General features: G+C 42.7%; 1 protein-coding gene across 5 annotated transcripts in view; it reads right to left on the bottom strand.

Annotated features, from left to right (window-relative positions):
- Positions 1 to 3,497: 3,497 nt before the first annotated feature.
- The window catches only part of PAK1 (p21 (RAC1) activated kinase 1), a 130,610-nt gene continuing 120,764 nt past the window's right edge, over positions 3,498 to 13,343 (bottom strand). For all 5 annotated transcript variants that reach the window (XM_036895470.2, XM_036895472.2, XM_036895468.2 and 2 more), the window contains exons 12-15: positions 11,894 to 11,993; positions 10,676 to 10,872; positions 7,783 to 7,920; positions 3,498 to 4,830 (exon numbers count right to left, since the gene is read on the bottom strand). In XM_036895470.2, coding sequence (XP_036751365.2) covers positions 4,744 to 4,830; positions 7,783 to 7,920; positions 10,676 to 10,872; positions 11,894 to 11,993 — 522 coding nt within the window. In that variant the 3' untranslated portion in view covers positions 3,498 to 4,743. The remainder of the gene's footprint in view (positions 4,831 to 7,782; positions 7,921 to 10,675; positions 10,873 to 11,893; positions 11,994 to 13,343) is intronic.

The raw sequence follows: 13,343 nt of genomic DNA, 5'->3' as shown, positions 1-13,343 counted from the left end.
CGGCCATCTGCCCCGAGGCTCCTTGGGCCCCTTAAAGGGAGAGAGACAGGAGAAAGGAAGAGGGGTTTATGGCTGCACCTGCCCAGGAAATGGCAGCTTAGTTTGGAATAAAGAAAAAGAAGGGCCTTTCCCCAGAAACCTAAAGTCCACCCAGTGTGCCTACTGCAAAGAAATGGGGCACTGGAAGAATGAGTGCCCCCATCTGCATCGCTCTCACACCCCACGAGAAGGGCAAAAACCCGATGAGGCCCCTAAACATCGGGTGATGTATACAAGAGAAGACAGCGACTGAGGGGGTCGGGACTCGAGCCAATACCGCCACCAGGTATGGGGACCCTTCCCCTCACCCCAGAGTACTCCTCCTCAGACACACAGTGGATTGAGAGACAGCCCAGGATAGAGAAAATGGACTCCGGATGGTACCAAGACCAAGGCGGACGGCTAATATTACCCGAGGCCTTGGGGAACCAGATACTAACTAATTTGCACTCCTCTACCCACCTGGGTGAGAAGAAGACTCGCGTGCTCTTAGAAAAAGCCAAGATCCAGATCGTGGGGGCCAAGGCCCACATACAGGCTCTCTTGAGATCATGTACTACATGCCAGGTAATGCAACCGGACCGAGTTAAAGAGACACACACAGGACTTTGCCTTTAGGGCCACACGCCAAGGCCACATTGGGAAGTAGACTTCACTGAGGTGAGACCTGGCCGACATGGGTACCGGTACCTGCTAGTGTTAGTAGACACTTTTTCCGGGTGGGTGGAGGCATTCCCTACAAAGAGAGAAATAGCACTAGTAGTGGGTAAGAAATTGCTAGAAGAAATCATGCCTAGGTATGGACTGCCCTCGACCTTAGGATCAGACAATGGACCAATTCCCTGCAGAGGCTATACAGAGGGTGGCTGCCCACATGGGGGTAGATGGAAATTGCACTGTGAGTACAACCCCCAGAGTTCAGGATAGGTAGAGAGGATAAATTGGACCTTAAAGGAGACCCTCACTAAATTGGCACTAGAGACTGGCAGAGATTGGGTGACCCTCCTTCCCTTTGCCCTGTTCCGAGTTTGGAACACTCCTTATCGGTTAAGACTGACTCTTTTTGAAATCATGTTCGGGGCTCCCCCTCCTATCTTACCCCACTCAGCCTCAACTCCTGAATCCCTGGGACCCCCGGCCCTTCGGGAAGCCTTGAAGAGGCCGCAGGAAGTACATCGGGAGGTGTGGTCCCTCTTACGAGCTGTTGGGGGGAGCCCCGGCCACCAGGAGGTACAAAATGACCTCAAACCAGGAGAAGAAGTATGGGTAAAACGTCACCGTTCCAAAACTTTGGAACCTAGATGGAAAGGGCCTTATGTTGTGCTCCTTACCACCCCTACAGCCTTAAGGTAGACGGCATTGGGCCATGGATCCATTACTCGCACATCCAGCAAGCCAACCCAGAGAAGACACCTGCACCTGCTGGGGAACAGTGGACAGTGAAAGCGCACCCGCAGAACCCCCTTAAGCTGAAGCTGCATTGCCACCCCGCACCATGAAACTCCAGCCGCTGCTCCCCCCGCGTCTCTCAGTCCTCCTCGACGCCACCAATGTTACCAACTGAACGCAGACCCATAGTGGGACAAGAATGCCCACTTAGGCACAAAAGAAAAGGGGGGTATGTGGGACCCTGCCTCTATTTTGTGTCTGCCATCTTGAATAGCTGTGTCCCCTACATGACCCCTGCCTCCATTTTGTGTCCGTGTCCCCTACATGACCTCTGCCTCCATTTTGTGTCTTCCATTTTGAATAACTATGTCCCTCCATTTTGTTTTGTGTCCCTCATTTTGAGTTTCCCACTCAGGCCATGCCCATTCCCACAGAAACCTTGCCCAGCAACCCTCCTCAGCCAATCAGCTAAGGTCATAATAAACCACTCCCCTTGGAAAGCCCCTACCTGTTTTTTGCTACCGTATAAAAGCCAAAAGGGAACTTTGTTCAGGGTCTCAGATCGAGTCCTGTGTTTTGACGGGCCACTGGGACCCTAGTTCGAACTAGCAATAAAGACCTGTTTTGCTCTTACATCTTGCGACTAAGGCTGGTGACTGCGGCTCCACACGGGGGACTCAAGGAAATGGGGCACAACAAGATGAGTTGTGTTGTTTAACTCACATTTGTGGCAGTTTGTTATGCAGCAATAAAAAACTAACATACAGGGGATAGGTGTGTACAGTACCCATATAGAATTAAACAAGCAACTATGAGTAGAGCGTTTCAGAGTTCTCTTGCCTCCACATTCTGCAGGCAGTTAAAGACATGGAAATGTGCAGTGTTAAGCTGCATGAGCATGGACAATGTTCCATTATGTGAGTGGATGCCTAGATATCCCAGTAATAATCTGTCATCCTATATATAATGCTAAAATTACGTTGGAAAGTTCACAGGACAGCCAATGCTTCTATTTTAACACCCAACTAACCAGACACAGAGAGTTAATCTAAAATTCCAGAGGTGGTAATCACCTAACAATTCGTCAGGCCTCATCAGACTAACCAGTTCACCACTGCACTCTCACAGTGAGGACGTACAGTCTTTGGGTCCTCGTCACTCCTGTCTTCCGATGCGCCATACCATCATCTGGAATTCCTTCTATGTCACACATAAGCAGTCCAATTGTATTTGCCTTTCCATAACTGCAGGGAAGATCTCCTGTGCCTTTGTTTTTTTCCATTAAACAATATCGGGGATCACCAGTATTATCACTTTTGACCACTTGATGTAAAAACCATGATCACATAGCACTGTAAGAGCTGTGGCTCACTTAATCCCCCCTGGAGTTCTCTCTGTCAAGAGGTGGGTGAGAGGGTTTGGATGATTAACTCTAGGTGTCAAGTTGACTGGGCCATGGGATGCCCAGTAGCTGCTTTAACATCGTTTCTGGGTGTGTCTGTGAGGGTGTTGCCAGAAGAGATTAGCATTTGAATTGGTGGACTGAGTAAAGCAGCTGGACTTCCCCAGCGTGGGTGGGCGCCATCCAATTAGTTGAGGACCTGAAGAGAACACAGGTGGAGGGAGGTTGCTCTCTTGCCTGTTGAGCTGGAACATTGATCTTCGGCCCTCCGTGCTCCCGGTTCTCAGGCATTAGACTTCAACCGAAATCTACACGTGGGCACTCTGGCTCCTGGGCTTTTGAACTACACCACTGGCTTTCACGGGTCTCCAATTTGTAGACGCAGATCACGGGACTTCTCAAGCTCCATAATTGCCTGAGCCAATGCCTTATAATATGCAAGCATTTCTGGCCCATTTCTCTTAATTAATTTACATTTAAAAGTTAAGAATACACACTGAAGCATAGATTGGTAAAGGGGAATCTTACCTGCAACGTAATCTCAAATGGTTTAGGAAGAAATATATATGTGTATTTCTTACGTTTTCTTAAGTTTGAAATTATTTCAAAATAAAAAATTAGAAAAAGGAAGGAAAAAGGAAAGGAAGAAGGAAAGGCATACTCCAAGTAGGCTATTTTCATCTCCTTTTATTGAAGGAAATAAAACCTGTGCTGCAGAGGCAGTGGCACCTCAGAGCCTGACAAGGTAGCCAATAGGGCCGGCATGACAAGCCACAGTGCTGGCCAGGGGTCCCGTCGCAGCGGGGAGACCAAAACCACAAAGATAGCAGGAGGTAGCGAACATCCCCAACACTTGGTGCAAGCGTTTCCGTTTGCAGACAGCTTGGCCATGCATTGTAAAACAGGGTCCCTTCACGGCTGGCAGAGTATCACCTCAGGCCACCAGATCAGTCCAACAGGAACAGGGAATCTCAGATTTGGAGATCCTCCTCTTTGACCCAAAGATTTAGGCCATCAGATCTGAGTTAATCTTCCAGCAGTTTACCCTAAATGTAAAAACAGGTTGAGTTCTTGAAACATCACATAGGTATAGCTGGACAAGAGCTGATGCCCAGCCTTGTTCTAAAAGGAGCTACATTCCCCCCCCCCCCCCCGACTTCTCATATTGTTCTCATACAGCATGTGCCCTAGGAAACCTCTCAATGTTCTAAACAAAGACAGAATGGGGGCAGCAGCCTAGGGAATTTAGGGAGTCAAAAGCTGCTACGTAGCCAACACCATTTCACAAGAAATAGCATGGGAAAGACTGCTGGGTCAAGATCCTCCCAAAGAGCGGCTGGAAGCACACACAAAGAAAAACATGGCAGCTCTCGCCCATATCACGATCAGCTGCGCCAAGTCATGGTCCAGAAGATGAGCCACTTTATGTCGCCGGCGGATTATCAACCCCCATGGCATTCCTCAAGGTACTCCAATTTTCAAGTACAATAAGGTGTTTGGACAGAAAATCGAGCACTAAAGAAATCCCGACTGATTACAAATGATGTTATAAAGCCAAATATTTCTATATTCAAGAACTGATGGGCAGGGGTGGGCACGAAGTGGGTGTAGAAGATTTTTCTATATAGAAATATAAGTTCCAACGGTTAATTCAAATAAGCCCTTGCTCATAAACCACCCTCAAATCTATAAATCGAGAGGAAACTCCTTATTTAGAAACGGCCGTCATCTGATTAGTCAGTTGCGGTTCTCTTCAGTGCTGGACACATGGCTTTCCAGGATCAAAGTCTTGAGCGCGCTAGACCAGAAATGGGAGGAGCAAGGCAGGGAACGGAGCGTCAGGGGTCAGGTTCTGAAATTCGCATTTATTTTCACAGAAGGCTTGGCACAACGAGGCTGGGGTGAGCGTGGTTTTAGTGATTGTTCTTGGCTGCCTCCTTGGCTGCAGCAATCAGTGGAGTGAGGCTGGACAGCGGTTTGGCTATCTTCAGGAACTGATGCTAGAAGGGAGAAAAAGAGCAAAAGACAAATGACTATTTACCATTCTTTCTTAGCAACCATTAAAAGATGTTAAGGGCAACCACATTTGCACAACATGCTGCCCAGAGAATTTCGCATCACCCCTAAATTGAGGGACATCTTTAAGAGCTAACTACTGTGGAAGACTGCTTGACAATATACCTACAGATAAACACACAACTATCTTATATCCCAGCAATTTTACTTCTAAGTATATTTCTAAGGTAAATCAGTTTGTGTATTGACCAAAAGACACATGCAAGAAAGTTCATAGCAGCTTTACTTATATTAGTCACAAATGAAAAAAAATCAAATGTCCAAGGAAGTGGAAGAATAAATGTTATGTTCATATAACACTACATAGAAAATTACACAGCCAAAAAAACGAATAATTGATACACTCACAACAGGATGAATCCTGCAGACATACTGTTGAATTAAAGAGGCCAGGCACAAGAGAGTTCATATTGTGTGATTCTTTTTTATATTAGTTTAGACTCAACTATGGTGATAATCATAAAAATAATTACCTCTGGGGGAAGGTTTGGACTGAGCATGACCCAGTGATATACTGCAATACTGAACTTCAGGAGCACTGATTTAGGAGTTCGTTGTACTATCCTTGAATCCTATGAGGCTAACTAATCCAGTAAGGACTTCAGTAGCTCAATTCTTTCCCAGATCACTTCCACTGGGCCTTACTTTGGCCATACCCACAGCTATTATAGAAGACTGTCTTTGAGAATACACCATATGAAATGCTGCATCTACATTTTCAATAAAACAGTTATGGAAAAACAATTCTTTAACTCAAAGCCTCATAACTAAATATGATTTTCCTTACATTTAGTAGTGAAAAAGTTTTCTGTCTTGAGAATGTTTGATAAGAAATACAGGAACTATCATGTTTCATTTTTCTGTCCTGGCTATCAGGAAACTGGGAACTACATTTGATGTTTAAACAAAACTATTTAACTCAAATAATTAGTACATTTGATTCTTCTGCCATCCTTGTAAGTCTCTTTTATTAACCATGTTGCACATGTGTATAGACACATAGATTTAGACATATGTACACATATATTACTTGCTTCTACTTTTTGGACAGAGATAGGATATAAAGAGGTACTGAGAACAGGAAGTTACTATTACTATGAAAGGATTAAAAGATCTTGGCTAAATCATGAAGATATGAATTCTAACATAACATCCTATGTATTTGTCCATGTATGTGTTCTCATAGGAGAAACAGATGTGCAATTTTGGTGATTCACAATTCCAAAAGTCATGGTTTTGAGTATTTACCATGTACAGTGACAAGTTAAAGAGCCAAGGTTCTCAGGTCACATGTTTCTACAACTCTCCTCTGAGTTGAGAAAGTAGCATGATCCAACATCCAACCAAGAGGCTTCTTTCCTCCTCTGTATAGTAAACAAAAAGTAGACTAGATAAACCCAAAGGCCCTTCCAGTTTTAACACTCTTTGAGCTAAAAGAGCAGCGGCCGAGAGCATACATTCTTGGAAGCAAAAGAGACACAGGCTGACATCCTGGATCCACTGCTTATCAGCTATGTAATCATGGAAAAGTTACTAAACACTTGAAACCTGTTTCTTCACCTGTAAACATGGGAATAACTGAACTTATAACTCACACTTGTTGTAAAGAATAGGTAAAAAAATATATAAAGTGCTGAGTGCCTAGAATGTGGTAAAGATTCAATATAATGCATTTATTATTAGTTATATTATTATAGCAGCAAGAAAAGTCTTGAGGGCACTCATCTTTCAATAACTGTAATTTGGTACCTAATTAACAATGATATCTTCACCAATCACAGGCTTTGCATAGTATTTGCACATTTCCCAATGCCTAGGATTTCCAGAACAAGCCTCATATGAAAGGCAAAGGAATCCTATGTTGTACTGCCTGTCATAAGGGTTTTTAGTCCCAAAGGATCCTACAGACTAATCGGTTATCTTTGGCAGAGCCCAGGTCTCATATCCAATAGACCAGTACTCTATAATCAGTAACCCAATTACAAAGAGATGCTATGTGTGTTCCAGAGGGTAACATTTCAATGAAGGTAAACACATTAAGCAATTCCATTCAATTCAACAAGTATTTCCTGAATACCTATTTTATGTCAGGTCCCAGGTACAAGAGGAGACCCAGAGATTATTAATAAATTAGAGGTTGTAATCTAGTGGGAAAGACAGAGTTTTCATAACTAATCTTAATGCAGGGCAATGTGGTAGGTCCCGGCCTATCCTGCTCAGCTGCTCTTGGTCTTCATAATATAAAAGGAACATTAATCATGGTCATAAAGGTGCATGTGATACTTACCGGAGCTGCTAAAGATCTTTGCAACCATATGAAATAATTATGCTATAATTTCAGGATTAAGCAGGTGGTAGTATGAAAGACTTGGTAAACCCCAAATTTGGGCTTCACCACACCTGAAAGAATCTCACTTGGAAACAGCAGACCATCACTGCCGCCACCTGAGAGGGTTTCCAGTGAAGAAACAAAGACTTGAAAAGCTGCACTCACTATCCTTGAAACTACGTCTTCTGACACCCTTTACTGAAAATACATCTTTTGAACTTATCCCAGTAAAATAAAACTTGTGTAAGATTAGCATCAGAGAGTGTGTTCTCACCAAGACTCAAACTCTGCCAAACCAATTCAGGCAGAACAAAAGAAATGCTGAAGAAAGAAATAGGTAAAGTTCAATAGAAGCTCAGAAAGTAGATCTTTAAGTTGAACCTAGGAGAAGCATTGAGTTTTAGGATGCTGAGAAAAAGCCTAAGAAAATAACACAAGTAACAGCCCAGTTCTATAACAACCAGTACCTCACATACAAAAATGGTGCAAAAACGGCTTGGTTTGGTGATTCCTCAAGTCAGGTGCTTCCCTGCACCGGGACAGTTACCTGTAGCAGCTCTTTAGCTGAACCTCTCTTCTCCACATCCATCTCAAGACAGCGATTCAGAAAGTCCCGGAAGATGCCTGACAGCTTCTCTGGGTTCTGAAGCTCCGGGGTCCCGTTGGTGGCAATGAGGTACAAGGCCTGGCAATACAAATGGAGAATCACCTTAGCCTCCAACGGGGGTTCTCTCGTGGTTAGCAGACATGTCCTCTAGAAATATGGTCAGCTGCCTTATGCCTCTAGGACACAAAGAGGCAGCTTTGGTATCCTGGAAAGAATATGACTGAAGCTTAACATTTAAAGGCCATGTAACCATGTGTAAGAAGTGAACTTTCAACTTCCTCATCGGGAAAATAGGGATGGTAATAGCACCTATCTTACATGTCTGTAAAAGTCAAACAAGATAGTATATTAGAAAGCACTCCATAAACTTATAAAGTGTGTTTATTATTATTCTTATTATTGTTCTTGGTTGCACATCTAAAGGGCTTATTATTCATTTAGCCTGATGAGTTAACATCTGCCTATTTGCAGGAAGAAATTATTCCTGGTGCTCTCATCTCAGTCATCTAAGAACTGACCTCATCCACTGGGAGAGGAATATAAAAAGGAGGTGTTCTATAAAGCAGTAACCTGTCTCACTATTGCCTCCCTGCTCCCCTAACATGAAGCATCTCCTAGGAAAGGTATAGAAAAATAGTCCTTTTCATGCACTCAGCACTTTAATTCGCAAAGTGGTCACACAAACCCTGCCTCATTTAATGACCACAATCCCTCAGGGTAAGAGGGCAAGAATTATCACTCCCATTTCACAGATGAAGTCCAGAAACATAAAGAGCTTTGCCTGGGATCATGCTCTTCATATGTGCTCCTGTCCTCTGATTCTAATCCTGGTCTTATTTCCATCACAGCTGTTACTGATCATTACTTTCAAGGCCATTCTAAGGTGGGGGACGATGAGTGGTATGTTGATGGCAAAGCTGGGACCAAAGGGAAGAAACTTCTGAAGGCAGTTTCAGTTTGGTACACAAAGTATTTCCTAATAATCAGAGGTATCCAGCTATGGTTAGATCATCACCCATCAGTGATACCACAGGAAATTCCTACACTGGATGAGAGGTCAGAATAAATGGCAAAATAAAGGCAATCAGAATAACTCTCACACTTGTCCGTGACCAAAATCACAACCTACCTGCATCTGTATTCACATATTCTGTTTTCCCTCTCCTATTGCAATAGATAAACTGTCCATACTCTAATCTAATGCTCTTTCAGTACTTGACCCAACTACTCTCATCTACTTAAGGACATCATTCCTACAGATGTCACTTCTCTCCTGTACATGAACCCTTTCCTCCTCTCCACTAGATCATTTGCATTAGCACACAAACATGCTGAAATAGCATCTTAAAAAAACAAAAACAAAAAATCCTCCCTTGACTCCATCCTCAAGATATTGCTCCATTAACAGCAAAACTCCTTAAAAAACAACAGTAAACATCTGCTTATATACACTATCTCAACTTCTTCTTCTCCCATTCTGGTGGATTTACTCTAATTAGGCTCTCATTCCCATCACTCTACTGATACTGATTGCCAAGGTCATCGATAACCTCCATACTGGCAAATCTAACGTTTATTTCTCAGTCTTAGGCAACCCACATTTGACAACCCTCCTTCCCCTAACACTGTCCTCTTGGCCTCCAGGACACACTTCTCTCAGTTCTCCTAAGAGGAAGGCCACTCCTTGATCTACTCCTACTGGTAATCACAAGGGTGCCCCAGGGCTCAGTACTCACACTTCACTCCCTAGGTGAGTGATCTCATCTATATCATCTAGTTCTGACTTTTAAATAAACCAACTATATACCACCTATTCATAAATTTATATTTATAGTCCTGACCTCTCAGCCTTGAACTCTGGACTTTTTTGCCTAGCTCTACTCAATGATCTCCACTTGGATGTCTAATAAATATTTCAAATTAACACATTCAAAACCAACTCTTTATTATCCCACATTACCTGCTCTTCAACTTTCTCAGTCAATAGCAATTGAATTTTTTCAACAATTTAGTCCCCAGATCTTACTGTCATTGTTGCTGCTCTTTCTCTATGTCCTATTCACCTTGCCAGCTGTATGTCCAAGCTATTTCCTGAGTCCAAGCACCTGACCAGTATAGGTCAAGCTACTACTTTTACTGAACAATTACAACAGTATCTCATAGTCTGTTCTCCAGAAGGAGACAAAATAAATCAGATCATACTATTCCTCAGCTCAAAATCCTCCAGTGGCTTCTAATCTCTTGCAGAAGAAAAGCCAAGTTCTCACAATGATCACAGGTCTTATCGGGTCTGGCCCCCTGCTAGTTCTCCGCCTGTCTGTCATTCTTCACCCGGCTCACTCACTTCAGGGACCCTGTCCTCCTTGGTTTTCCCCAGAATACAACAAGCGTGTTTTCAAATTGAGTCCTTCGAATATTGATACTCAGAAAACTGCTATGCCTGATTAACCTCCTGGCTTGCCCCTTTAATTTCTTCAGGTTTCTGTTCAAATAACTTTTAAGAGAGGACTTCCTTCTCTACCTAAATAAAATAGCACACTTCTCCCTCCTTCCCCCATTATTCTCTTAAACCCCTTACTCTTGTTTTTTTTTCATAGCACTTACCTTCTGCTACTACATGTTAATTTGTTTTATTACTGTTAGTACAGTTTGTTACATATGATAGGAACTTAAATATCCCTTTTCTTTGAGCATTTATATATGAATTCAACAGTGCTTAGTTTTATCCAGAAAAGAGATCCAGGTTGAAAGGCATAGAGAATATTCTGAGCCCCATTTCCTGGGTCTAAAGACAAGGGCCCAAACGTTTTGAAATGGAACTAGTAACACTCACTCTCAGAGGGTTTTCATTGAGGTACGGGGGCTCCCCTTCAATCATTTCAATGGCCATGATGCCCAGGGACCAGATGTCAACCTTGGGCCCATAGGCCTTTCGCGTCACAACCTCTGGTGCCATCCAGTACGGGGTTCCCACCATAGTGCTCCGCTTGCTCTGCTCTGGGGTGATCTGGGCACAGAACCCAAAATCAGCTAGAAAAAGAAAGGAAAAGGAAGAAAGGATTTATATTTAGGGTGCTCCTTCTGTAAGAATTAACTGTGTGCCTACCCCTGGATGTCAATCTTCCTGGCTCCTGGTCACTGCAATCCCTTCTCTCTCTCCAAAGCTGTAGTCACATAACTGCCACCTTCATGTCCAGCTCCTAGCCTGTCCCCTACTCAGCCTTGATGAGAAGCAAGAGGAATGTGAAAAACATCATCTCTGGCCTCCTAACCCCTATTCAAATCAGAAGGACTAGGCACTAAAGTCCAAGCTGCCCATTTCGGTCTTAATTACTTGCCCCAATTCTGCTTTCTTCTTGAAAACCATTCCTATATTCCAGAATCTGGCAGCTAGGTCCCTGCTTTATTTCCTGGGCATGTGTCCCAGACTTAAATCCAAATCCCTCAAAACTAGGCATGGCCCTGTTTTTATCAGTTCTTTACCCTATGTTCCAGGACAGAGACTGCTAATCATTCTCATGCCTATCCTGTTTGTCTGGACCTTACACATTTGAACAAAATGTTCTACCTGCAGTTCACTGAAATTATTTTACAATTATAAGCTTATTCAAATTATGAGGCCTTTGATAGGAAGGACTGTAACTCCATTTTTACCAGAAGGCCCAGCATATTAATAGACATTTATTAAAAGTTGCTAAATGAATGACTAAATGAAAGAAATTGCACTAAACTTTTTTTTTAAGTTATGTATTTTGTGTCTCCTGTACCAGACTGAAAACTACTTGAAGACAGACAAAGGTATCCTGATGCCCACCACTGGACCCAGCACACAGTAAGCATTCAGTACATTTTTTTGGCTAAATGTCTCAATGAATTAAAAACAAAAGAAAGAAATGCCACCCTATATAGTGGTGAGTAACGATAAACAGCCCACATATCCCTGGGAATAAGTAAAGACCCTTTGGTGGCTCTGGTAGGTACTATTCTATGATTACCATCCCACAGGAGACAGAGCCCCATGGGGCAGAGAAGTGGTACCACTCCTACTCACTCAGCTTGACAGAGCCGTCCATCCCCAACAGGATGTTGTCACTTTTGATGTCTCTGTGAATGACCTGGTTTGAATGCAGAAACTCCAGAGCCTGCAGGCACTATTGAAGTGGCATGGGCAGAGGGAGAAAGAAAGGACATATAATACGAGACTTATAGAAAATCAACTAGTCCAACCTCCTCATTCTATGATAAACAAATCAAGGCCCCAGTGAGTAAAAGTGCAGGCTCCAAATCAGTGATGCAGGTGATGCAGGTCTGGAATCTCATCTCCTGTCTCTTGGCTAAGCATTCTTTTAACACTCTGTGCTTAAAACCTTCTTATAATACACCTATTGTACTTTATTAGAGTACACCTTCCAATAGTTTTCTTGAAGTACAGGAGTTCCTCCAGTGTATTTTGGAGTTTTTTTACATTAAAACCCTGACAAAAAAATCTGAGGCCCAAGAAAAACTACTGAGGAAGGAGGGAAGGATTTTATAATGATAAAACTGGAAGAAAGTGACAAATAAGAGGCATATTTGGGGAATTAGATATATGGAAGTGATATTAGAAGCATGAAGTTAGGAGGATAATTTATTCTGGTAAGGAGATAATTCGTGCCATTTTAGGTATGTTGAATTTTACATATACCTATGGTCATTTGCAGACAAATGTCCAGTAAGTAACTGAACATATGACTCTTAAGTTCTATATAGAGGTCTGGATTTGAGATAAATACTTATGAGTCATTTGTGAAGAGGTGATTTTTTTTTTTTAAGTTATAGGAATGGTTGGAACTGGCAAATGTTACAGAAAATAAGAGGAGAAAGAAAAGAACCCTGGGAAACACCTATACCAGCAGACAGAATGAGTAACATAGAGAATTAATGGAACATGAAAATGCCTGGTTCTGTTATTACCTGACTGACAGTATCATTCTAGAAAAATCACTTACTCTGTGTGGGCTACTGCTTTCCCATCTGTAAAATGTGAGGATCAGGAAAGACAATCTCAGCTGTGCTACTAAATCCACTATTTTAAGTCTATAACCCAAAGATAAAATTTTAGAAGCTTCTACCAATTGAAAAACACTTAAGATGCAAACCAATTGGAAAATACTATTTAAATGTTCTCAAATTAGTACTTGACTTTCTAAGAACATACTAATGGCTAAATTAATGACAAGCTAATATCCAGAAGTGGCTTTAAAAAGAAGTGGCTGAAGAATCACAGAACCCAAGAATGGACTAACAGTTACCAAAGGGAAAGGGACTGGGGACAATGGGTGGGAAGGGAGGGATAAGGGTGGGGGAAAAAGAAAGGGGGCCTTATGATTAGCATGTATAATGTGGGGGCGGGCATGGGGAGGGCTGTGCAGCACAGAGAAGACAAGTAGTGATTCTACAACATCTTACTATGCTGATGGACAGTGACTGTAATGGGGTTTGTGGGGGGGACTTGGTGATGG

Source organism: Manis pentadactyla, chromosome 9 (assembly GCF_030020395.1).
Source record: "Manis pentadactyla isolate mManPen7 chromosome 9, mManPen7.hap1, whole genome shotgun sequence".
NCBI classification, from domain to species: domain Eukaryota; kingdom Metazoa; phylum Chordata; class Mammalia; order Pholidota; family Manidae; genus Manis; species Manis pentadactyla.
This window is presented reverse-complemented; position numbering and strand designations above follow the sequence as displayed.